The sequence below is a fragment of the Nothobranchius furzeri genome, chromosome 16 (genome assembly GCF_043380555.1).
Source record: "Nothobranchius furzeri strain GRZ-AD chromosome 16, NfurGRZ-RIMD1, whole genome shotgun sequence".
Classification (NCBI taxonomy): Eukaryota; Metazoa; Chordata; class Actinopteri; order Cyprinodontiformes; family Nothobranchiidae; genus Nothobranchius; species Nothobranchius furzeri.
In genome coordinates this window covers 31,145,578-31,171,340 of record NC_091756.1, presented here as the reverse complement: position 1 = coordinate 31,171,340, position 25,763 = coordinate 31,145,578, and the positions used below count along the sequence as shown (strand labels likewise).

The 25,763-nt window shown below is 43.7% G+C and overlaps 3 protein-coding genes across 5 annotated transcripts in view; all 3 read left to right on the top strand.

Annotated features, from left to right (window-relative positions):
• Window positions 1–1,600, top strand: part of raraa (retinoic acid receptor, alpha a) — a 99,938-nt gene extending 98,338 nt beyond the window's left edge. For both annotated transcript variants that reach the window (XM_054749112.2, XM_015963485.3), the window contains exons 4-8: window positions 1–77; window positions 166–342; window positions 433–637; window positions 973–1,131; window positions 1,203–1,600. The exon at window positions 1–77 is cut by the window's left edge and continues 87 nt beyond it. In XM_054749112.2, coding sequence (XP_054605087.1) covers window positions 1–77; window positions 166–342; window positions 433–637; window positions 973–1,131; window positions 1,203–1,399 — 815 coding nt within the window. In that variant the 3' untranslated portion in view covers window positions 1,400–1,600. The remainder of the gene's footprint in view (window positions 78–165; window positions 343–432; window positions 638–972; window positions 1,132–1,202) is intronic.
• A 4,396-nt stretch (window positions 1,601–5,996) lies between these two features.
• On the top strand, window positions 5,997–15,601 carry mki67 (marker of proliferation Ki-67). Its single transcript, XM_015963486.3, has 14 exons — window positions 5,997–6,136; window positions 6,581–6,683; window positions 7,317–7,398; window positions 7,596–7,711; window positions 9,035–9,104; window positions 9,209–9,278; window positions 9,462–10,094; window positions 10,197–10,429; window positions 10,507–11,164; window positions 11,259–11,374; window positions 11,461–11,638; window positions 11,727–11,870; window positions 11,949–13,613; window positions 13,694–15,601. Exons 2-14 carry the CDS (start codon window positions 6,595–6,597, stop codon window positions 15,328–15,330), a joined length of 5,691 nt encoding a protein of 1,896 aa, XP_015818972.2. The 5' UTR covers window positions 5,997–6,136; window positions 6,581–6,594; the 3' UTR covers window positions 15,331–15,601.
• Window positions 15,602–16,066: 465 nt separating this feature from the next.
• On the top strand, window positions 16,067–23,598 carry tut1 (terminal uridylyl transferase 1, U6 snRNA-specific). 2 transcript variants are annotated; one of them, XM_015963489.3, is made up of 10 exons: window positions 16,067–16,273; window positions 18,081–18,271; window positions 18,372–18,578; window positions 18,778–18,892; window positions 18,987–19,114; window positions 19,215–19,441; window positions 19,526–19,635; window positions 21,111–21,233; window positions 22,129–22,221; window positions 22,301–23,598. In XM_015963489.3, exons 1-10 carry the CDS (start codon window positions 16,198–16,200, stop codon window positions 23,407–23,409), a joined length of 2,379 nt encoding a protein of 792 aa, XP_015818975.1. In that variant the 5' UTR covers window positions 16,067–16,197; the 3' UTR covers window positions 23,410–23,598. The 2 variants fall into 2 exon arrangements, with proteins under 2 accessions (XP_015818975.1, XP_070401507.1); XM_070545406.1 differs by lacking the exon at window positions 16,067–16,273 and having other exon boundaries at window positions 18,108–18,266.
• The last annotated feature ends 2,165 nt before the right edge of the window (window positions 23,599–25,763 follow it).

Genomic DNA, 25,763 nt, shown 5'->3' with positions numbered 1-25,763 from the left:
AGCAGATGATCGACAGAGTTCGCAAAGCGCACCAGGAGACCTTCCCCTCTCTCTGCCAGCTGGGCAAATACACTACGGTCTGTAGTACAAAACCCACCGTCTGTTTAGCTCTTCTAAGCCGGATTCTCCTCTCACTATTTTTGTGAATGTTTTCTATTTTCTCAGACTAACAGCTCAGAAAGGCGCGTGTCGTTGGATGTAGACCTGTGGGACAAGTTCAGCGAGCTCTCCACCAAATGCATCATAAAGACGGTGGAGTTCGCCAAACAGCTACCGGGCTTCACCACGCTCACCATCGCCGACCAGATCACCCTGCTCAAAGCCGCCTGTCTGGACATCCTGGTACAAGCGTCAGCGTTTCCTCTGTCGTTCCACAAACAAAGCACAAAACCGTTCTAGCTCCTAACCAGCAGCTTCCTCCCTGTTCCTCAGATATTGCGAATCTGTACGCGCTACACGCCGGAGCAAGACACCATGACATTCTCAGATGGGCTCACGCTAAACAGAACCCAGATGCACAATGCTGGCTTCGGGCCGCTCACCGACCTGGTTTTTGCTTTTGCCAACCAGCTCCTTCCTCTGGAGATGGATGATGCGGAGACGGGGCTGCTTAGCGCCATCTGCTTGCTCTGTGGAGGTACTGCACAGCTCTGAAGCCAGTAGCTCACTGGACTGGGACTGCTGGGGAACTGGTGCATAGGGCACATTTTCTGGGTCACATGGTGCAAATGACACGATTGCAAACAAACAGCTGTCAGAAATGTATTTTTGCAGTTTAATCTCAAAGTATTTGAAATCGTTCTGTTTAGTCGTTCACAGTCGTCAGCATCGGTCTCAGCCCAGTGAGTTTCTAGATTAAGCTGACTAAAGATTCATTTTTAAAGATAAACACATAAAATATAGTTTAAACACAGAAATAAAGACATCATTTCTGTAAGAGAACACCTTTTCTCCATTTGGGGTTCTCCACAGATCGACAGGACTTGGAAGAAGCCGACAAGGTGGACATCCTTCAGGAACCCCTTCTGGAGGCACTGAAGATTTACGTGAGGAAGAGGAGGCCTCACAAACCTCACATGTTTCCCAAGATGCTGATGAAGATTACTGACCTGAGGAGCATCAGTGCTAAAGGTCAGCTGTTTGTGATTAGGACTAAAGATCAGCTGTTCCTGTTGCTGACTCTGTTAAATCTTTCGCTGCAGGAGCTGAGAGAGTCATCACGCTGAAGATGGAGATCCCAGGCTCCATGCCACCTCTCATCCAGGAGATGCTGGAGAACTCTGAAGGTCTAGAAAGCGGCGCCACGGGCAGCAGGCCCAGCGGCGCCCCTCCAGGCAGCTGCAGCCCCAGTCTGTCCCCCAGCTCTGCCCAAAGCAGTCCAGCCACACAATCGCCGTAGTGACGGCCCACCCGATTTCTTACTTTCTCTCTTCGTGTCGGTCTCTGTCTCCTCCCACGTTGTTTCGAACAGGAGGTGGGCTTTGACCCCGACTGCTGAACATCGGAGACCGACAGAGCCGACCTCCTCCTCCTCCCACGACACGAGTCCACATCTCCTGATCCGCTTGCCGTCACTGTGGTTGGAACACTGTCCGTAGGTGAGGGCAGGCGAGGCGGGAGCAGGTCGAGGTACCACACAGCCAATCCACCTCCCTCCACTCTCCTCTCTGGTGCTGCGCATCCCCCTCCTCCACCACTCTCCTCCAAAAAAGACAGATGGAAATGAATCTGGATGCAGGGACGAGCAGCTGTACCAGAGAGAGAGAGAGAGAGAGAGAGAGAGAGCAGCACAACGGGACGACCTGATGAACACAGACTGACTTCAACACCAGACACTTTGGTTTTGTTTCGTTCCTGTACTCTGAGGCAGGCTGCAACTTTGGGACTCCTCTAAAAGACCTCACTCCTCAAAGACTTTGGGTCTTTACTTTTTTTCCATTTTCAAAAAAAAGTGAAACAGAACAGATTTTGTACAAAAGATATATAAATATATATAGAAAAATTAAGGAACTATTGGATAGGAAGAGAGCTGCAGGCTGAAACGAGGATGTTTACCGCGCTGAGATTAGAAATCGTCGTACTCCTTCACCGTTTGAATCTTTTCGTACCTATCGAGAGCAACGAGAGACGTTTCAGTTTTGTATATTCTAATTAACAAAAAAAAAAGCAAAATGATATTGATATTTCTCTTAAATCAGGCAAACACAGATACAAACGTGCAAGAGATCAATGAATATCACCTACTTTTCCAGGTTGTTTCTTTTTTCTTCTTCCAAGCGAATGAAAAAAACTGATTGTATGAGCTTGGTTGTATGATATTGTGACAGGTCCTCTCAAGAAATCAGATTAATGAAGATTCATTATTAAGGTGTACTTTAAGTGGCTTTTGAGTTTGTGTATATAAGCTGTATTCATTTCTTTAAAGCTATGAAGAGTTTTTAGGCCTCACCTGATTGGTTCTTTTTTTTTTTATTCCTTTTCATGTGTTTTTGTTATAGATTTTTGTGACTCGAGAAAAAACATGAGCACATTTTACTGAAGGAAGTTTTGTAACGGACTCTTCATCGATCACTGGCTGTTCAGAATGTGGCTTTCACTAAACGGTTTCGACGCTTGCCCACTTCTTTTTCTATTTTATTTTTTTACTTTAAATGTACAGTACACAATAAAGTAGCACTCCTGTCGGGGAATAGCTTCTTTTCTCCCGTTTAACAGAAAGGAAGAGGTGAAAATGGTGAATTAGAAGCCAGAATCGTAGAGAGGTGTCACACGGGGACTGGTGTATTTACTCCAGATAAAACTCGTCGTTCTCGGTACTCTGAGCGAATCACTCTGTAGCAGATGAGACCAGAGCAGATTTCTTCATTTGTTCTTTTATAATTTTTTTTTTTTTTTTTGTCATTGTTCAAACAAGTAAATGAAGGTCCCAAATATATAATGCAAGCTCCTGCAAATCCACTCTCCCCTTCCCTTCAGCATCTCGTGTGACGTTTGCCGGATCTGGAGCTACCTTGCGCCCTGTGACTCACTTTACACCAAAACGCCTTCACCATTAATATCTGGACCATCTTTACTGTAAACTCACGATGTCTCAGGAAGGAATCATTTTGTGTGCTTGGCCTGTTATGTGTACGTGTCCTGTAATGCAACCCCTTCCCCTTTCTAAAGCCTCCAATCATAAATGCACATACAAACACACACACACTTCTGCTACTGAGCCCCTGGATTTTATTTTATGTTCCTCCACTCACACACACGTTTTCACGCCTGTTGGACCAGGACTCGTGCAGAGAGACTCGGACCACTCAGTGTTGCAACATAGGATGCCAGTGTGTGGAGTCTCTCCAATTCATGTGTTCTTTTTTTCTTTTATTTGTTTGGAGAAAAGAAAAAAGCTGCTTCTTTCATCTTTTAGGACTCAACCTGTTCAGAACAGCGCACAACGTTTCCCTCCACAGATAATCTGGATTAGGAAGAGACACACCGTTTGAAGAGTATGTTGAAATGTTGTCAAGATTATCAAGGAACTTTGAAAGAAAACACAAAAAGATTTAAAAAAATAAATCAACATTTAATAATTACACGTCTTTGTCATTCTTTCCGTCATTTGCATAGATGTTTTTCTAAAACCTCTGGGAACATGGATGTTCTTAATGCACAGCCCCAGAGCGTAATACTGAAAAGATACTTTGCAGAATATTGGTATGTTTTTAAAATTACTCGTTTCAGAAAGTGAAAGTGGAAGTTGTATAGATTCATTTCACCTGTGACTGATGATTATGGCTACAGATTAAAAAAAATTCTGCATCTCAGAAAACGAGAATATTGTAAAACCCTTAATACAAAATGTTAAATTCTGTATGCTGATGATACTCTGATTTATGCTACTGCGGCCTCTGTTAACCGAGCTCTTGTTGACTGCTTCCCATCAGCTTCTGATTTCACTCCATCACTTGAAGTAGCTCCCAAATCCAAAGACAAATTTTATAATTATTTCAAAAACTCATTCTCTAGTTTTGGAGCATGAAAGCATTTGGACCTTAGAAGGGAAAAAATGAGCTTACAAAGATGTGGGAACATGGACTGATGAAAAATGGTCTTTTTAAAAGTTGGATTCTGAAGTCCACCTGAATCCTGTCTGAAGATGGATGTGAGGAAAACTTGTACAAACATTTTTCCTGAATGTGTTGGACCACGGAGACATTGTTCATCAGTTCTTTGTTGCCAGGATACAATATTTCACAGGGCCCTGCGTTTCCTCACAAACAAGCAGGACTCATCTGTTTGAACTTTATGCCTTGCTTGCATAGCTTTGTTAAACCCAAGGAGGCAACAACACTTGCCTATATTCATGTATAAGGTTGTCTAAGTTACCCTCGTATTTGCTAAAATAAAACTTAAAGGGGAAAAAAGTGGAAACTTGTGGTGTCACACCTTAATCAGCTAATTAACTCAATAAACCTGCAAAGGTTATGTTGGCCTCCTCATCTTAAGAAGCTGCTTGTTCACTGAGCACCGTTCCCAAACAGGCTGGAAAAGTTGCACCAGCAACAGGTAGAACCGCAGCCTTGAGAGGATTGTGAAACAATCCCTTCGGGAATCTGGGGATTCTTAACAGGAGGGGCCCGAGGCTGGAGTCCGAGCATCAAGGGCCAATATACACAGACTGATCCCACACATTAGGCTGCAAATGTCGTATTCATGGTGTTGATCCACTCCTGAACCAGACACATCAGAAGCATTTCACCCGGACTGAGGAGAACAACAGCTGGGCTGTTGCTCAGTGGTTCTGAGTCCTTTACTTTTTTTTAGAAGTCTGCAGGTCATTTGGAAACCAAAGTCCAAGCGTGCACAAAGAAGAGGCTCAGAATCCATAATGTTGGAGGGCGAATACTGTGCTAGAGCTGTAGGTAGCTGCTGATGGCTCCTGCTTTAGTTCATTGATTTAATCTTGCACATATAATTATAAGATTAAAGGTACTTATTTAGTTTTATTAGTTAGGTAGTTAAGTAATTTGTATAAATGAGGGCTTTCCCGTTATCTGAACTGACTATACTTTTAACATTAATTCAAAATGATAGTAACTGGAATGTTTTATTTTGAAGGAATTATCAATAATAATAATAACTACAGCTAGTAACTTTTATCTTTGAAACCACTTTTTTTCAACGTTTTATTTTCTCTCAAATTCTTACTTTTGGTTTGATTTCCAAGTTTTTCTTGATCATTTAAGCACAAGAATAATCCCATGATAATATACGGTAATCTCTTCTGAATGGTTCAACAGAGCCAGGATGTGGTTCTAGCTTTTCACCAATAGAGGGCGTCAAGTCAATTTATAATCAAAACGGAGTTTTTAGCGCTGTAGGCAGCTAGGGGGAAATTGTACAGTAGTGTGATGCAATGTGTAGCTAGGATAGATTTACCTAATTTTTAAGCATGACACACTATGACCTGTTGGTGCAGGGCTATCAGTGCAACCTCTGCAGGGTCCAGGCATCGCCTCACCCTACTAGTAAAACCAATCCCACCTCAAACTCCTGAATCAATAAAACGTGGATGTAAAAAGTTATGGTTCCACGAAAGAGACATCAAATGTTTCGAAAGATCAAAAAGAAAACAGGAGTGACATTACGCCTTCAAATCCTTTAAGTCCCACCCTGTTGTAAAGCTGTGACGTTCAACCAATCAGAACCCTTCGCGCGGAATTTCAAACATTTTCAAATTACGATTTCGCCCTCCTACTGGGATCGTTCCGCCAAAAATGTAAACAAAGTAGTTCCTTTTGCCTGAATGCAGCAGAATACATTTTAATGGCAGAGTCAAATGGAAAACATAACCTTAACAAAACAAGTCAAACCAACACACATATTACATACAGACAAAAGACCTTAAACCCGTTAATTTTACGTGGTTACTCTGTTAGTGGTTTGGCGGAGTGATACATCTGTGCGGAGGACCCAAGATTCCACAAGGCACGGCTGTGGCAGTAGCACACAAACGTTACTGGTTTGGCGGTAGCGGGATGATTTCTTTTATTTAGATGATGATTTAGTTGCTAAACTTGGTTTTTAATCGCATCCAGATTATTTTTATGGACGAATACAAATTGATCGACGTTTAAAGACTGTTCAGGTAGGACTCAGTAAGCTGGACGTTGTTTTTCGTTTTTTTCCGTAAACTAGTACACGACTAACATTTTAAACTGACCTCGTACCAAATACTTAGCACGTTACATGTCTTGCCACGTTTTTATCCCAAATTTTTCATATTTTTTCGTAATGTGTCACATGGTTTTAATCGTTTCTTTGCATAGTTGTGCATTTTAAATCAGATTTTCATGGCAGCTTAGCACGTGGGGTTTTTCAGACAATAGTTTTAAATGAACTAGGAGCATTTTGGTAGAGGGTTATGTGAGTGATACAAGTTTTACCATTAACTAGGTGAATTGCTCCACTTCTTATTGTATTACACTGGTTTAAATTAATCATTATTCTGCTAAAGGCCTATCTGTGTAAGACTACAAAGCTAGGTGGCATGGTGTTCCAAAGCTCTGACAGCTTGTTTGTATTTTCTCAGGTAACGTTAGAAAAATGCCTTTGCATGGAAAGATTGTGGTCATTAAGAGGAGTGGAGGAGATGGAACTGAATTTCCTTTGACTACATCGTGTCTGTTTGGAAGGTAAGCGTTCACATCATTGCATGGCTCCTAGTAGGACCTCCTTGTTCTTTAAAACGCATCAAGTCAGCAGTTCATCCTGATGCGCTCCACGTGGGAGATGTTTTACCCTGAAGACGTGGATTGCTGTGAAACTGCTTAGGGGCTTGATTTAAAGCTGCATCCTAGGTGTTGGAGAGATCTAACCTCAGGGCTTCTTTTTCTGTTCAATGCTTTTTTCTTAATATATTGAGAAGGTTTGTATGCCTTGATCCACTGAGTTTGTTTTTAGCTTAAATGCACGTCAATTCACATCAAAAGTGTGTAAACCAGGACATCAAAGATCCTAATTTACCCCTGAGAAGGAAGATGGGTGAATCATTTTTATCGATTTCGCTTTAATGAAGCTTTCACTGCAGTTAAAAGTCCTGGTTATCTGCATTTTGATAGTTCTTTGGATGAGAAGCAGGTTTTCAGTCACGAAGGAGCTGCTGTCTGTGCTTACATTTTGAGGGGATGTGTTTGGATATCTTTTGCAATCAGTTGTCATTTTTCCACATTATTTTTATTTCTCCTGCAGACGGTGGATTGAATCTGAATTTAGGGTAGCGCGAGATGTCCGTAAATGTTGACCGTGTCCTGTTTTTGTTCATACAGGAAGGAAGAGTGTGATATTCGTATTCAACTTCCAAGTGTTTCCAAGGAGCACTGCAGGATTGACTTGAATGAAAATAAAGAAGTAATGATCCACACTGGTGATAAAAGTGTTGCCTTGTCTTTATAACTGTAGCTTACATGAACAGCTTCATTTACAAGCTGCTAGGTTTTCTATTTGTAGTTTAGTTTTGTTGGATTAATATAAATGATACATTTTAACTGTGTTAAGGGTTTACTTTGTGTGTGTGTGTGTGTGTGTGTGTTATTTTTGTCTTTAAGGTGATTTTAACCAATCTGAGCTCGGTCAGTCTAACACGTGTCAACGGAAAAGCTCTGCAACAGTCGGAACGCTTAAAGCACGGAGATGTTATAACCATTCTTGATCGTTCTTTCAGGTTAGTATAAAAGGTTTTTGTTCAGATTTAATTGGTGTCAGCTCTTTTCTTCTTAACCCATAACGAACATTTATTAAATTGGAGGTAAATGCGTATGCAACTGACTTGCACACATTCCTGCAGAATGCTTTTATGCAAACATTTAAAATAACAGTTTCTGCACATTAGGCTTTCTAGCAAACCTTCCTGTAATTGTTTGAAGTGATTTTGATCAGTAATTATCCAGTTTGCTGAAGGTCCTTTAAAGTTTTTCTTTGAATTTAGCATTTATTTATTTTTCAATCATTTTCTGTTCAGATTTTGAAGTTGACCATAACAATAGGTTGTACTTAAAAACACAGGAAGTGGATTGCAAATGCAAATAAATGAAATGATGTTAGATGAACATTATCTGAAAATCATGTCTGATAAAGTAGGAGGAAACATCCATTAAAGACCCAAACAGGACCTGAGAACGACATCATCCTTCATATAATGTATGCTAGTTGTTTTGGAACCTTGTTGGTGCTGCGGAAGCTGTAGCTCAGGAGGTAGAGCAGGTTGACCAGTAATGGGTAAGTTGTAGGTTTGATCCTGGTTCCTGTCAGAGAATGCTACTGTTGGGCAAGACACTTAATGAGCAAGTCACCCCCTACCAGAGTATTACTCCACTCCCACTTCCTGTTTGAAAAATGCAACAAAAACTGTTGCCTTGCAGGCCAAGAAGGCAGAGCTGCTGACAAATACACACACACACGGGCTCACAACAACACTTTGACATCATATGGTACCAGCCAACATCCTAGGGTACCTCTTAGCCAATAGCTATGGCAGATTTAAATTCAAATGCAGAGCAGAGGTTTTACCTGACAACGGCACAATGACTGTTTTTGGCAGAAAATTAAAATTTCAACTAAAATGCACTAAAGCGCAAAACTATTGACATCACGTGTCTGCAGCACGATTAGACACACATTTATATTGTTGATCAGGAAAAAAATAGTTGATTTGGGGGTGACTTGCTCTTTAACCAGCCTTGCCTGCTGGTGGTCGGAAGAACAGGTGGCCCGTGTTTGGCAGTATCCTCTGCCAGTACGCCCCGGGGCGGCTGTGGCTACTTCGTAGCTCATCACTACCAGCGTGTGTGTGAATGGGTGAAGACTGATTGTGTTGCGAAGTGCCCAACAAACTGCTCTGAAGTCACGTCTAAAACAGTTCCAAGAGCTTTGAATCGTCTCTTTTGAAGTGATTGAGTTAGAATTTGATAAGAAGTACTTTCAAACTGTTATGAAGCGCTTTTTTCTTCATTATTTCATTATATATATATTTTTTGATAACTTTCAGGTTTGAGTATCCGCCGGCTTCCACACCAAAAAAGAGGATCTCCACAGGGGCCAAATCTGAAACCCTCAAAGTAAATAAATCATCTATGATTGATTACTTTAGCCTAACATGTCTCGACATGTACTTGTGAACTATGCAAAATTACAAATGTCATAATGCAATAAATTTGTTTAGATTCTTCAGGAAGTGAGTGATGGTGTTCCTGCAGAGAGCAGAGAAAAGAGGTCATCTAGAGTGTCCAAAGGTAATACTGTATGAGCAATGGTTGAAAATGACGCCTTTACTAAGAAATAACTTCACATGACGATATTTTTCTGTAACTCGTGTTAATTGTATGCTTGTGCATTTTATATTCAATCTCAATGTAATCTTTGTCCTAGAATAAATGTCAGGGGAAATAAAAAATCTGTCCTTTAACACCGTTTAGGCGCCCATCTTAAAGATGGAGCTAACATCGACAACATTCAGCGATCTCTGGAGAAGGAGTTGGCGATCGACTCAAAGGAAGATGAAAGCCAGCTGCAAAACAAGACCAACTCTCCTTTTGGCGATCTGTATCAAATGATCAAAAAATCTCTGGATGTCGAGACCCCTCGCAAATCTACTTCAAGCCAGGTTCAGACACCATCTTCCAGGCTTTGCACTCCAAAGCCCCGCGACAAACCTGCCGTCTTCATTCCCATGAAGGAAGGAGCTGAACTATTTGCACATCCTAAAGATAAAGGCAGCGGAACACCGTGGTCAGTCAAGAACCATGGAAGAACCACCCAGGTTTCTTCTGCTGCTGAATCCAGCGTGGTAGAAGGTGAACCTGCCACCATGTCTGAAGCCACTTCAGTACAGAGGAGAAGCAGCGCAACTCCTCAGAGGTTTAGTGTGGCTGAGGTCCTGGAGCAAATTTCCTCCCAAACAGTCAAATCACCGACTAGAAGGAGGAGTAATGGGACCACACCGGCTAAATCTGCAGCCTCCACTGAACAAGAGGAGCAAGCAACTAAGTCCCCTAAAACTGAAACTCTTAGAAGAACATCTCCAAGAAACCCGGGAACAGCTGAGAAAGGTCTGACAGTGAAGTTTGAAGTACAGCAGTTACTTGGCTCTCAGTGTTGCACTAATTTTAATGTTTGGGTTTGTTTTTTATTTATTTATTTATTGCTTTTAGTGGTAGAGGTCTCCAAGAAACGCAAGAGTGAAGAGCTTGGACCAGACCTTCCAGCATCAAAGATGAAGAAGAAACGAGTTTCCTTTGGGGGTCAACTGAGCCCAGAGTTGTTTGATAAGCGCCTGCCTCCTGATTCTCCGCTGCGTAGGGGAGCCACTCCACGGAGGAGCTTGTCTCTCTTAAAGCCCAAACGGTCACTGCTTAGAAGAGCCTCAGTCATCGGCTTGCCGACCGTACGTCTCAGAAGTTGGGTTTTACTTTTTAGGTCTGGCTCTCAACTCCTGTTTAATCTGATTTTTGTTTTCTGTAGAAGAGAAGTCCCGTAAAAGCTAAGACTCCACCTAAGAAGTATACAAGTGCTTCTCCCAAGACACCAACTGGGAACAAGTCACCGAAATCTGGGTCTCCTTCTCCCGAGCATAGCTCTTCAGCCAAGAAGTCTCCACAGTCAAAGTCCTCTTCTCCCAAGTCTGCATCCCCTGGGAGAAAGTCTCCCAAACCAAAATCTCAGAAGTCTCCAAAATCTGCTTCTCCTGCAACAACTTCTCCCAAATCCAAGAGTTCTTCCCCTGCTCAGGAAAAGTCACCTTGTACAAACAATGCGGAAACTCCCCCAATGAAGAAATGGCCAAGAACTCAACAAAAGAGTTCAAGCCCTGGTCAGCAGAAGAGCTCTTGTCTGTCGGAGTCAACTCCCGTCTCTCTGAAAGACTCTTCCTTGATTGGCATCACACCAGGTGGCGTCCAGACCCCAATGGTGCAGGGGCGCTTCTCTGTGTCCCGGATCTGCACCCCCTCCCCATCTGGAGAGGCTGATTCTCAACAGGAGCTCTCCGTCACTGTTACTCCCAAAGTGCAGCTGAAGAGGAAAAGTATGAAAAGCACTTCTCTGAAGACCCCAAGTGTTTCCAGGAGCGCTGTGAAAATTCTGCAGAGAAGAAGTGGAATTTCACGAGCATCGATGAAAGGTGTGTGTGTGTTTTATTTATTTTTTATTGTTGGATCAGAGACATTTTAAAACTTTTATCTCAGTGATTGATTTTCTGACTTCTTTCCGTCCAGTCTTGAATTCCTGGGCAGATATTGTTAAGTTTGGACAAACTAAGGCCCAAGTTGTTGCTCCTGCTAAACAAAAGGTCGCCCAAAAAACGGCAAAGAAGCGTGTGTCTAAACTCCAGGTAGGCTTCATAAACCACACGTGTGTTTGATTTAGTCTTTAAACACTTTAGCACTCAACTAAAAGTAATATGTCCTGATGTGTCAGACACCTGCCCGGAACCTCAAGGGCCATGCGAGCACTGGGCACGCAGATTCTCCTGCTACCATCGTTGTGGGCCGAGCTCACAAACGAATGGTTGTGCATCAGACCGGAGCCGCACCGAAGGTGGTCCTCAACACCGCACTCTTCATAAAGGACATGAAGATGGATGAGGACTTGACTGGTAACTCTTCTGTCGTAACCATCAGGAGCACACACACACACACTTTGTAGACATTTGGATTTCACTTTTGTTACTCCTGTGTTTTCAGGTGTTTCTGAAATGTTTAAAACTCCCGCAACTAAGAAGAAGAGGAGATCTCTCAGGAATGAAAGCAGCGGCACAAAAACACCAGCAGCACCTCTGGGAACATCTGCGATGGAGCCATCAGTGCTGAACACACCAGAGGAGCCGGGTATGGGGGCATCTAGTAGAAGTGGATCAAAATATTACTTAGAATTTGCTAAATAAGCATAAAATATGTTTCTTTCAGGTGAGATGATGGTATCTCCACTTAGTGTAGCTTCGACCGTGAAGAGTCAAAGGTACAATAGTGAAGCGGTCCGACGTCTCCTCAGTGGAGATCAAGAATCAAGCTTCATCGGTGATGTTTCTGCCCCTGAAGTTCAATCTGAGTCTAGCAAACAGCAGAGGTCATTGGTAACGACTCCTAAACAGAAACCAGAGTTACCAGAGTTCCTCACCGGGGTCAAGAGAATCATGAAGACTCCAAAACAGAAGGCTGAGCCCATTGAGGATCTGAGAGGGAAGGTTCTGAAAACACCAAAGCAGAAGGTGGACCAACAGGAGTGTCTCACCGGGGTCAAGAGAATCATGAAGACCCCGAAACAGAAGGCTGAGCCCATTGAGGATCTGAGAGGGAAGGTTCTGAAAACACCAAAGCAGAAGGTGGAACAACAGGAGTGTCTCACTGGGGTCAAGAGAGTCTTCAAAACTCCAAAACAGAAGGTGGAACCACTTGAAGATCTTAGAGGAAAACTTTTGAAGACTCCAAAAACTCGAGAGAGTGTTGAAGTGAGTTTGGATGGTGTCAAGGAGCTTCTGCAGACCCTGACCCCTGTGCAACAATCCAACATAACCAGCATGATGTCATCAAACTCAAAGAGCTCCCTGAAAATATGCCTCAGTGACGTGAAGACGGTCGTGAAAACTCCCAGAGTGAAGTACCCTGCAGTAGAAGATATGGTTGGTCTGAAGAGGCTGGTGAGAACTCCAAAAGAAAAAGGAGAACCTGTCACAGAGAACTTTGGGATCAAAAGGCTTATGAAGTCACCAAGGTTGAGGGGTGTTGCTCCTGTGGAAGACTTTGAGGGTCTTCAGGAGCTCATGCAGGAGCCACCAACTTACTCCACACAAATGGAGATGAATGAGGTGGTAATGGAAACCTTACCTCCTGATGTTCTTCAGCAACCACCTGGAGAGGATAACAAAGATAACAGTTTACCTGAAGTGGAGACATCAGAGGACAAAGTGACAGAAGTGGAGACATCAGAGGACAAAGTGACAGAAGTGGAGACATCAGAGGACAAAGTGACAGAAGTGGAGACATCAGAGGACAAAGTGACAGAAGTGGAGACATCAGAGGACAAAGTGACAGAAGTGGAGACTGAATCCATTCTTGAGAAGAAACCTGTTAGAGGCAGAAAGGCAAAAATAGTTGAATCTAGAAAAGCTACAGGCAAAAAGGAGGCACTGGAACTTTCTGAAGACCCCGTCGCTGTTTCTCCAGTAAGAGGACGAAGAGGGAAGAAACCTGAGGCTGCTCGGCCACAACCTGCTGTTAGGCACACGACCAGAGGCAGAAAAACGGAGGTGAATGCTAACGAAGAGAGGGCCCCTCAGCCTTCAAAGGTTGCTCCTAAGCTGACAAAAGGGAGAAATGCCAGAAAAGCCCCAGAGGATGCAGCTGAACTGGTCCAAGACATAGTTATTCTTGAAGATGAGGTAACTCCAGACCATGAGGAGGAGAAGCCACCAGCTGATGCAGAACACAAAGTCGATGAGAACGCAGCACCGGTGAAGAAAAGTGAGCTGAAACCCAAACGAGGGACAAAACCTAAACGAGCTGCAGCACAGCAACGACCAGATGAGCCCCGTCTGCAACCTGAAGATGTTTCTCAGGCTGAAGAACCAAAAGGTAGACTTCTTTATTTACCCCCCTCCCCCCTTTAAAACAAATGCTGCTAACTTAGCATTTATTGTTGTCTTTTTGAACAGATGCAAGTGAAACCTGCAGTGAGCAGCTGGAGGTGTTGCCAGTCGCTCAGGCTCCTGAAATGATGAACCCGCCCAGTGACGAGGTAGCTTGTGAAGCCACACAAACCAAACCAGCTGCTGTTGGGAAGAAGCCTGTCCGAGGCAGAAAGGCAATGTCAACCGAATCTAAAGAGGCTGAACCGAAACCGGATGCTGCAGAACCATCAGAAGAGCCCGTTGGTCCTGCTCTAGTCAGAGGAAGACGGGCAAAGAAAACAGATGCCGCAGCGCCCTCTGCTGTTCTGAGAACCACTAGAACCAGAAATGCTAAATCTCAAGACATGACCACTGAGCAGCCAGCTGTTGAAACACTGGTGATAACGGGGGTTTCCACTGAAGCCAGTGACGTCCAAACCACCCAGGAGAAAATGGATTTGCTACTCCATTTAGAAAAGGTTGCATCAAAACCAGCCAGAGAAAGAAAAGCAAAGCCAACTCCTGCTGAGCCAAAGAAATCTGAAGACGAGAACAGTGAAAATGTTGCCTCTAATGCTCAACATCCTCTGCCAATTCCTTCTGCTGCTGGAAAACCCAAACGAGGAAGAAACGTCAAAGTTGAACAAAGCAAGGTGGTTGACAACACGGACGTACCTGAAGAGATCAAGCCTCAGCCTCCCGTGAGGGCTAAGAGAGGAAGGAATGCCCAACCGAAAGAGGAGGTTCAAAAGGATGTTGATGTCATAACTACCTCAGAAGAGAAATCCAACTGCCAGGAACCAGTTAAAAAATCAAGGAGAACAAGAAAAGCTGAGCAGGAACAAGTCAAACCAACAGAAGAAATCCAAACTGATGAGGTGGTTGTCCCAGAGAAGGCAGACGCTCCACCTGCTGAACCAGAAAAGAGTGAACAAGCTACTGTTGCTGCAAAGCCCAGAAGAGGAGGACGAAAAGCAAAACCAGACACAGAAAGTGCAACTCCTGGTTCTACAGAGGTCTTCGATGGCTCCACAGGAAATCCAAAAGGGTCGAGAGGTAAAAAGCACGACTCTAGAGAAGTTGTTACAGTTGAAAATCCTCACCAAGAGCCTGAAGAGCAGAAAAGTACCAGCTCGTCTCTGCCCATTAAAGCTGGTGGCGCAAAAGTGAGAAAAACTGAGGTTACACAAGTCATTCCAGCAAAGAGAGCACGCAGAGGAGCAGAGGCCCACGTTGAATCAGCAGTACAGGCATCAGAACCTCCTCCAGCACTCTTCAAACCCACAAAAAGGGGGGGACGAGCTGCAGCCAAGGTCCCAGAAGCTGAGGTCACGGTTACCAACGAGCCGGTAAAACCGGCTGGTGAGGAAAATGCAAACACAAAGAAATCTGTGAGGTTTGATTCAGGTCTGCAAGTCCTGGAAATTCCAAGAGAACCCCCTGCAAAGGCAGTTAGAGGTAAAAGGGCAAAACCTGCAAACACAACAAGCAAAAACACATCAAAGGAAACCAACAAACCTGAAGAGGAGGATCTCTCAGAGAAAATTGAAGCTGAACCTGCAAAGAGAGGTAGACGAGGAGCGAAGGCTGCTGACACGGCGGCAGCAAAACCCAGGGAAGAGAGTGTCGCTGAAGCCGAGCCGCAACCCAGGACCAGACGAGGGAGACAGGCAAAGAAATAACCTGTAAATTGTATTAATCATTATTACTGTTTTCCTTTATTCGTTTCTTTTTATTAATTGGATTTAGATTTTATTAATTGGATTTAGATTTTAACACCTAGCTGATTTTACTGTGAATAAAGCCAGTTTGTCTTTTTGTCTCAACTCATCAGGGATCTTAGGCATTTGTTGTTGGGGGAGGGGTTATGCTTTTGCAAGTTGTATGTTACTCAATACAAGTTCAGCAAATAATTTTATGGTGGGAAAAATAAAATTTTTTACAATGGAAAAACATGGTTTCTTTATTATTAATAAACAAATACTCTTTTCTTGAGCATTTTCACACATAAAATGATTAAACTTTTCATTTGTAAGATTAAAATCAAGGCTTCTATTTGACCAGAAAATTAATCCATGCAAGTGACTGATCCTTCTATGTAAAACTAGTTTACATAGTTTAACTTTTTTAATTTAACTTTAGTTTAAGGGCTGAAATCTCTTGGGAGATTTGTTTAATTTAAACAGCTGAATTTGTCAGCAAACGTACAAATCAAGAGTAATATCTGAATCCGTTTTACACCAGAAATATAACATGCTTCATTCTAGTGTAGTGTTGACCACATGATATGTTTAAAGTAATTAGCTAGCTGGCTAAAAGAAAATGCAAAAGTAGCTAAATAGATTTAAAGTATGCAACATAATCAAACGGAACTGGAAGGTTGTGAGGTTAAAAAAAAAACTCAACCCGGACACATATTAGAGACGGACAGAACACAAACAACTAGCCAACGCTGGAGGGAGATTTAATTTAAAGCGCAGCGGTGTCCTCAAAGCTAAACTGTAGACGGTTGTTTGGTGTAGTATCTGGTTAAACTGTTTAGTATCACCATGTCATCAGACAGTGATATTCAAACGACGCCGAGAGGGTTTTTCTGCGCATTGTGTAACACCAACTTACCAAACAGTAAGTAAGCTAGCTCAGCCACGCGCGCGAGTGAGCTGCCTGGTTGTTAGGAATGTTGTTTAATAAAGGTTTTTCTTGGTTCGTTTAACAATAAAACAACAACCTGCGCTGAGATGGAAGTAAAAAAAACATTAACTCAACTGTTTTGTCTTTCTAAAATCAAAACAATAAATTTATTTGTCCAACATTACATACGGGACGACCAAATGTGGTTGTTATCCAAATGCCTTTAACTGGAGTGAATAATAACACACCATTGATCATCTTAAAGTTTAGGATTATTCTTGAAAAAAAAAAAATTTTCACAGCACTGCAGAAAAGGCAAAAAGAGTCGATTCTAATTCAATCGATACCTTTAAATCCAAGTGAATCTGTACTATACCGTCAAATGCAAGTAATTATATTAGACCAGATAGTACCATACCAGTTATTTTGTAACTGTATTCAGCACAGCATGAGAGGACCAAAGTGCCTTACTGAAATGTCACAAAAGACTGAATAAAAACGTTCAATAAAATCAAGCAGAAACAACAAGGCATACCAGCAATCAAACAGGTCAAGACAGTAAAAACAAGCATAAAAAAAGTTGTCAGACTTCAGTATTTTACATTGAACATTGCATCTCCACTTAGAAGTCTCTATGGACAAAAGCATCTGTCAAATGCATTCACATTCACACCATAGGCTCTGGATGTTGAGACATCAATAAAAGTTTCTTTATTTTCCCTTTTCCTTGGTGTGGACTGAGATTCAGTTCTAAATAGTATGAAACATAACTTTAAGATAGCTTTAGCCTTAGTCTTTAAGAAAACCATACACAGTTTGTAAAGTGAAGTAAACGACACAAATCTGCAACACTTGTGCTAAAAGTGGCATCTTTCCTTGGTATGAAAAGGACAAGAGAATGATGCTCATTATGTTCCAAAAGAGAAAATAGACCCAAATATTGAAAACAAATCTGCGGAGCTGAACAAAAACTAAGTGAGGCTTCTTCTTATTCATTTTCTAAATGTCACCATCTTGAGCTGTAAAATGAGACACTGCTAAGGCCTGCTGAATTGGTTAGGGATTGGTCTCGTGGTTTGTTAAGTCCCAGCAGTACACGACTAAAGAAACTACGAACTTAACATTTCTGAAGGATGACAGAATGGCATCAGTCTCCAGAAAAATCCATTTAAAGATCAAGTCACCCCCTACCAGAGTATTACTCCACTCCCACTTCCTGTTTGAAAAATGCAACAAATGCTGTTGCCTAGCAGACCGAGAGGGTGCAGCCGCTAACAAATACACACACACATAGGCTCACAACAACATTGTGACATCATATGGTACCAGCTAACATTCTAGGAAACCTCTTAGCCAAGAGCGATGGCAGATTTAAATTCAAGTGTAGAGCAGAGTTTTTACCTGACAACGGCACAACACTGACAATTTAAGGCAGAAAATTAAAAATTTAACAAGTGCAAAACTATTGACTACATGTGTCTGCAGCACGATTAGACACACATTTATTTAGTTTCTCATTTAAAAAAGGTTTATTTTTGGGTGACTTGCTCTTTAAATCCAGAAACAGATCCATTTGTTTAGTGTAAGATAAATCTGAACATCTGTAACGGTGGCTGGTAAAACGTTCAGACTGTTCTTTACATTTTTACTTACGGAGATCTCAACTTGTGTGTTTAAAATTTAATCTGCAAGAAATAGTTCTTTAGAATAAACAAAAACTTGATTAAACACAGTGAATCAGGATGTAAAGTGGTAGAAATCCCTCTGATTTACTAAATACTTTGATGTTGTTGCCGACCAGTGCCGAGTGTCGATCAGCATGTGAAGGGGCGAAAGCATCAGACCCTGACGACTGTACGAGACACCAGGAAGAACCAGGAGGAGCACAGTGTGTTTGTCAGTGGCATCAAGCCTGAAATCTCTCAGACGGACATCTCCGAATACTTCCAGCAGTTTGGGGCCGTCACAGATGTTATCATGGACAAAGGCAAGGTGGGACGGACTTCCTATTAGATGAAGCCTTCTCATGAAAGAGGCCGGGTGTTATAATCATGGGCAGAGTGACTGATGGTGTGTGTGTTTGTGCTCACAGGGTGTTTTTGCCATCGTGCAGTTCAGTGAAACGGAGAGCATCCAGGCAGCTTTGTCCTGTGTAGAGCACCGCATGAAGGGGCTGAAGCTGCGGGTCAAGCCTCGAGAAAAGAAGGAATTTAAGTTAATTCCCAAGAAGAAGAACAACCCCCAGAACCTCCAGCAGGTCCTAGATCGTCTCAGACCCGACTTGTGTCAGCTGGGATCTGTGAGCATCCGTACTAGAACTGATTTGACATAATCAGAAATGAACCGTGCAGCTGGGCAACATATTTATTACAGATTATTTAAAGAAAATACAGCATGATAATCCTCATGGTTCATGTGTCGTACAGCTCAGTAAATCAAGTGTTTCTATTTTTCTTTTTGAGATGATTGAACTAAAACAGTTTTTCTCGCTCCTTCAGGTGGATGCCCAGATGAAGTTCATAGTTGAGCGATTTCAGCTGGGAGAAAATGAAAAGAAGACTCGAGACTTGCTGGTTCAGCTCCTTCAAGAGGTTTTTGTTGAATTCTTTCCAGGTGAGGGCTTTAAAACTTGTAAACATTCAGATTCTGTGGCTTAATGATAAAAAAAATCAGCGTTTTTCTGTTTTTAACATTACGTGGGTCACAGACAGCCAGATTCTGCCCTTTGGTTCATCTGTGAACACTTTTGGCGTCCACTCGTGTGACTTGGACCTGTTCCTGGACCTAGAAAACACGAAGGTGTTCCAAGCTCGGGCCAAGTCCAGCACAGAGCAGGTCTGACTGTTTATCTAGGTGCAAATCTTTGTAGTTCACACATTCGGAGCTAAAACGTCACATTTTTCTAACAAATTCCCTCCCTGCGCCCGGTCGTCAGGCGGGTGAAGGAGTGTCAGACGATGCCCACTCTGAGGACTCCATCCTGTCTGACATCGATCTGTCCACAGCCTCTCCAGCTGAAGTTTTAGACTTGGTTGCCACCATCCTCAAGCGCTGCGTCCCCAGCGTGCACAAGGTCCACGTAGTCAGCACCGCTCGCCTCCCTGTGGTCAAGTTCCATCACCATGAGCTCAACCTGCAGGGAGACATCACGCTCAACAACAGGTCTCTGAGGACGGTTTTACATCTCTGAGATGTGAATTAAATGAAAACATGCAGGAGTTATTGTTTTCCTGTTTTGTTTGTTAGACTTGGCGTGAGGAACACGCGTTTCCTCCAGCTGTGTTCAGGGGTGGAGGAGAGGCTGAGGCCCCTGGTCTACACCATCCGCTACTGGGCCAAGCAGAAGCAGTTAGCTGGTAGGATGCAGTCCTGTTCATGCTTTCACCAGCAGATGTCAGCAGAGCTACACTGAGTCTGATCCTCATTTGATCGTTGTTGTTGAATCCTTTTGTGTGCAGGCATTGATATTAAATGAAATCTTATTAAAGGGATTCTGCTGTGAAAAGCAATTACCTTTTATTCCAGGTCCGTGTCTTCCTTTGAACTCCCCCCTCGGTGCTGCAAACACACCTTTCATTAAAGAGTGTGTGATGACATCTCAAAGTGTCATTTTAAGATGAAATTGTGGACTTGGAGCGATTGCTTTGATCATTGAGGCCAATTTCCACAAATACAAATAATCAAAGCAAATTATTGCGTCTTAGAAACAAACTTTTTAACTTCAAAACACATTTAACACAATATATGAAAGAATTTGAGTTTCTGGGAGACTAGTTGAACTCAGGAATCACGGTTGGTTATGTAGAAGGTAAAGCCAGTCTCCATCGGTATAACACAGCAGCACCTTTTACAGAATCTCCTCATAAAGTTACACATTTTAAATGAGAGCTCTGGGTTAATCAAAATGTTTTTGCTATTTCGATTTCAGCTCCAGACAATCACAAAAAAAACTTTCAGCTAAGTTTTATTATAATCTGATTTGGATCTCATATTTGGCTTTGGCTTCATGCTTGTGAAGGACACACCTCCACCCCGTCTGACAGCTAGACCCCTGCTGGGGTGGAGCTTTAACAGTCAGCACGAGGAAACACAACTGGCATTGATATATTTTTAATTATGACTCCTTCGTGTTGCCAACCTAGTGACTTTGTTGTTTTATTTTGCAAATTATTCAATCTTTCTTGTGACTCGTTCACACCAGGTTCACACATCCCCTCCCACCCCCCCACCCCCCCACACACACACACCAGAGCACCAGCATCTGTCCATCATCCAGCTGCAGCCAGGATGAAAACGCATTCCCTCTGTTGTGCATTGCCCAGCGATATGCTTCCATACGGGTCTGTGTGCAAGCATCGCCGTTCCTGAGAAAAAACACATTCTTGTGTGTTTTTGGACCTCCAGGCTTCTGTAGCAGCTCTCCTGCTTTAATGACAGTGCCACCTGGTTTCTTCGTGAACTAATTTAGTACTGAACGTTAGTATTTTGAGGCTGCGCAGTGGCGCAGTGGTTAGAGCTGTTGCCTTGCAGCGAGAAGGTCCTGGGTTCACTTCCCAGCCTGGGATCTTTCTGCATGGAGTTTGCAGGTTCTCCCTGTGCATGCGTGGGTTCTCTCTGGGTACTCCGGCTTCCTCCCACAGTCCAAAAACATGACTGTTAGGTTAATTGGTCTGTCTAAATTGTCCTTAGGTGTGAGTGTGTGTGTGTGCATGATTGTTTGTCCTGTGTGTCTGTGTTGCCCTGCGATGGACTGGCTCTCTGTCCGGTCACACACAGCAGCCTCATTATAACATGACATAGCACAGACATTTCCTGGTTTATCATCCTGCAGGTAATCCCAGTGGCTCGGGTCCTCTCCTCAACAACTACGCCCTGACACTGCTGGTCTTTTTCTACCTGCAGAACTGTGATCCTCCTGTCCTCCCCACCGTGGACCAGCTCAGAGATATGTCCTGTAAGTCCCACCTGTCCGCTCCTACATCAGCAGGTGTTGTTTGCACGTGCAGACACGTGAGGTGGAAACTGCACGGGTGTGTTTAAAATTATTCATGCTGAAATTATACTTTAGGGTTTGAGTTAGTCTTATTTGAGCTATCAAGGGAAAAAAAATGTTTTTATTTGGGGGGGGGGGGGGGGGGGCGCGCGACTAAATCATCTTTAGAACTAAGATTTTTCCTCAGATTAAGATGAAAAAATGTACAGAAAACTAAAATGTTGTATAATTTATTTTGGTTATGTCTGTTTAATTTTCCACATGGAGTTTTCTCTTCTGTGACGTGATTAATCAGGTCGATGTGACCACCTGCAGCTACCGTTCGCCTCCAGCTGTTTTATTCTCCCTATGTAGCGATGGAGTAGTAATCATACATTTATGTCCTGAATAGATTTTAGACTGAATTTTGTCTCGACACCCAGACGGTTTAACCCGAGTTAAACACAGCAGCACAGGTAACTATCTGGACTTGTTTGTTAAAAACTGGATTATTCTTGTTTATTCTGTGTTCTTTGGCATGCCCAGTCTCTAATCTGTGCTAGTGATGAGTGTGATGAGAGTTATCACTGGGGCGAGGCCATATCTCTTGATGTTTTTATGATGCTCTGTATGTCTACATCGTTCACACACGATCCAGGATGCTGCAGCTCATCCTTTACCCGTCGGTCAACGACAGGAGCACATGCCACCAGCCGTAGCTTCTCTCCACTGGCCTTCTGTCAGTTTAGGACTGATTTAGAGGTTTTACTGCTTAGTTTTCATGTTTTAACAAACCAGTTTCTCTTCAATGGCTTTCTGTTGTCCTTAGAGCCGGGAAAGTAACTTTAACTGTGTGTTTTTTTATGATCCTCTGCAGGTGAGGAGGAGGAGTGTGTGATTGAAGGCTGGAACTGCACCTTCCCAAGTCAGCCGATCGCTGTGCCGCCCTGTAAAAACACACAAGACCTCTGTAAGTCATTTAAAAACAGAAACATGCTTCCTGCTGACATTTCCAAGCATCACTAAACCTCCATGTTTTCTCTCTTCAGGTTCGCTGCTCGCTGGCTTCTTCTCCTTCTACGCCCAGTTTGATTTTGCCGGTAGCGTCATCTCTTTGAGGGAGGGACGTGCTCTTCCGATCACAAAATTCCTCAGCCAGAATAAACAGGATGAGACGATGCAAGAAGAACAACCCACCAAGTCCCATCTGCCTGGTCCCAAACTGGGCCCCCTGAATCTCCTGGATCCCTTCGAGCTTTCCCACAACGTGGCGGGAAACCTGAACGAACGCTCTCACCGCAGCTTCCTGAAGGAGTGCCAGGAGGCTGACAAGTACTGCCGCAGCCTACAGTACCAGCACAAGTCCACTAAAGGGAAGTCCTGGGGACTTGTGCGCTTGTTGACCCCACACATGGAGGTGCAGCAGACAAAACCAGAGCAGCTGGCCATCAGCATCCCCTTCAAGGCCACTTCGCTGCCTGAGAAGCTTCAGGATGAGCTGCAGGTGGCAGGAGATGGTTTCAGGCTGCTGTGGTTCCAGAAGGTTTGTTGTGCTGTGGAGGTCGTACTAAAAACTGTCCTCAAGTGCCTCCTCCATGCTCCTGCAGATGCTGTGTTTAGAGAAGATCCAGCTGCGGCTGAAGGAACAGAAACCGCGTCGGCTTCCTTTAACTCGTTAAACGACAGCACAGAGAGTGCTGATTCTCAGGGCGAGGTGACCGTTGGTGCAAAGAGGCCTTTGTCCTCTGGCAGCGATTGCTCAGTGTCACCTCAGGGCAAAAAGCCAAGACTGGCCAAAAGGGGGCATCACGAAGTCCCTCCATGGACGTGCGCGCAGAAGCATATGGTGTGGGCTGGCAGGAGGAGAGTGAGACGAGAGCTCATGAAGGACGCAGAGTGTAAACCAGAGGGGAGCTGCGTGGACCTGGAGTCCCAGGTCTCAGCTTACATCGTGGAAAAAGAGCCGGGGCTCAAGCAGCCCCTGGAGTTCAAAGTTCAGCCCCAGATGGTTGGTGGAACCGAGAACACAAAGGCACTGCTCAAGATGGAGCCAAGCAGCGACGGGGCGGGAGTTTTCCAGGACTTCTTTCATTTCCTGGAAGTTTTCCTACCAAAGATGGTGGAGACAGTGTTGGAGAAAGGAGGAGGCGGGTCCTAAAGGACCTGATGAATGTTGGAAAACATGAATCCCTGACAGAGGAGGGAGAAGAGATTTACTTCTGTTTTCACATATTTTTTGTACTTGTTCAGTAGTGATTAGTTTCATGCCTGAATAAGGCTCCAGATTTAGCGTCTGTTTTAGTTTCTTTATTAAAAAATAAATAAAATCCAACTTTTATGCTTGAAATTGATAAAAGCGTCCTTTTTCTGTTCTGCTGAGTCAGGACCACACCCACATTTTACTCTCAACCAATAACTTAAATCACATCATTTAAGTCCAACAACTAAGCAAAACATTAGGTTGTCAGTTTAATGTGGCATGCTTCTGGGCGCGCCTGAAAGCTTTAATTCAGTCAGATGTTAGCGGCTGCAGCTAAGACTGATGAGCGTAATTACTCAGCTGGGCAGGCTGCTTTATTACAGCAGGACAAGCTGGAGCTGAGTGATGCAAAGAGCTCCCGTCTGCTGATTAACACCATTCATCTCACTCCTTAAAGGGAAGCGGCCAGCAGGTACGGAGAAGACGGATGATGGAGCCATCTATGAGGCGTCCCGCGTGCAGATCTGACACTGACTCACTTTATTAATCTGGCGTTTGTTGTGTAATTACATAGAAAATCAGTGTAAGATCCAAGAACTTAATGCAAAAACATGTTCTGGGAATTATTGAAAAAAATGTAAAAATTTACTTTTGCCAAATTTAACACTGAGATGATGTTTTAGATACTTGAAACCCTTTTTCTTTTGTGTGAGCCCTGTTCGTGGTACCCAAGGACAGGATATGAAGCTGTAGTTCTGGGTAGGAGGGTGTCCGCTTTGGGAACTCGGATTTTCTCTGCTTTTATGCAAATGATGTGATTCTGTTGGCGTTCGTGTTCAGCGAACCAGAGTCTGCACCTCTGAGTCAGACTAGGTCATGTTTCTCTAGAGCACGGTGAAACAATTCCTTTGGGTGTCAAAGAGTTGGACTAGACAAAATCTACCAGATATCTATCAGTCAGAAAAACAATGACGTTAACGTAAAGTTAATCTACATCTGTAGACACTAAGATGCAAGGAGGAGCCCATTTATCCACTCTAGTTTTCAGAGCATTTAACGAGGTCCTACACTCATATTTTTAAAAGATCGGCAGTGGTCTCTAATGCCTTGTGAGTTGTACTCTGGGGAAAAAGGATGCCGGTGTGCTTGTTTTAGCACGGAGAATTCAGCCAGAGTAGAAAGTAGCTTCAGACAGCAGGATTTAGAGTCTTATGTCCTGATATTTGGACATCTCGCCTCTGATTGGCTAACAGCAATGTGACTCTACCACTAACTGTTTGCTCTGCAACGGTGATGGTTTGTCTCCATAAATAACACAATCCCAGAGGAGTTCTGCTGTGTGGTGGAGTCGCTAATGCTAACAGTTAGCTTCTACTAGCAGAGATTTTCTCTGCTGTCTGCTAAACCAACAACATCCTTCCTCGTCGTGAGGCAAGATGGGCGAGTCCATGAATGTTAAGTGAGAGTGTGACGACTGTGTTCTGTGTCCCTTTGGTCCCCAGCCCCCTCCAGGTGTTCCTCAGGTTCTCTTATGGGTCATTCCCATCTGTACCGGGTCGGCCCGGGCCGGGTAGCATAGGTTGTTTACATATCTGGGTGGCCTGGTATTTTTCCGGGCCAACCAAGGCTCATTCTCAGCCCTCTTCTCGAGGAGGTCTGCTTCAGGCCGACCAGGGCCAACACATCCACTGCTGACAGCAAATTCACACCTTCCATTAGAGCAAGCCTCTGATTGGTGGGTAGAATCAGCCCACATGGGCTTAAGGCAAGGATGTGTGGAATTAAGCGGGCCAGGCTGGGGCTACCCGACCCGGTACAGATGGGAATGGCCCATATGTCTCCCCACTGTAGTTTCTATAGGTTTATTATTTCAGTTCCTTAGTCTCCTTTGTGTGTGTGTGTGTGTGTGTGTGTGTGTTCCCTTCTCCAGTTAGGTCTGGTTTCCTCCCCTGCTCCGTTCTGCTCCTCCTCTCTGTTATTAGTTTCACCTGTACCCAGTTCCCTACGCACCTGCTCCTCGCCTCCTATCGCCCCAGCCCTGTGTATATAACCCTGTCTGTGTCTCCAGTGTTTGTCGGTTCATTGTCTTAGTCAGCGTTGCTTCTTCCCCTCTCTAGCAAACTATAGGATCTGGCTCATGAATGAGCTTTTGTCTTTGACTTTGGAACTTTAGATTTTTTGACCTCGAGTCCCTCCGTCTTTGTTTTTGAGTTCTCATCCTAATAAAAGGATTTTTTATTTAAACAACCTCTCCAGTCTTGAGTATTGTGGTGTTCTGCGTCTTGGGTCCAATCCTCCTGCGCTCGCAGCGT

Bases quoted from the DNA above. Each gene is read 5' to 3' on its own strand.
- mki67 (XM_015963486.3), top strand. From the start codon at position 6,595: ATGCCTTTGCATGGAAAGATTGTGGTCATTAAGAGGAGTGGAGGAGAT. The intron at 7,399-7,595 runs GTAATGATCCAC...TTTGTCTTTAAG, and splicing joins ACTTGAATGAAAATAAAGAA to GTGATTTTAACCAATCTGAG. The intron at 9,105-9,208 runs GTAAATAAATCA...AAATTTGTTTAG, and splicing joins CCAAATCTGAAACCCTCAAA to ATTCTTCAGGAAGTGAGTGA.
- tut1 (XM_015963489.3), top strand. From the start codon at position 16,198: ATGTCATCAGACAGTGATATTCAAACGACGCCGAGAGGGTTTTTCTGC. The intron at 18,272-18,371 runs GTGGGACGGACT...TTGTGCTCACAG, and splicing joins TTATCATGGACAAAGGCAAG to GGTGTTTTTGCCATCGTGCA. The intron at 19,115-19,214 runs GTCTGACTGTTT...CCCGGTCGTCAG, and splicing joins CCAAGTCCAGCACAGAGCAG to GCGGGTGAAGGAGTGTCAGA.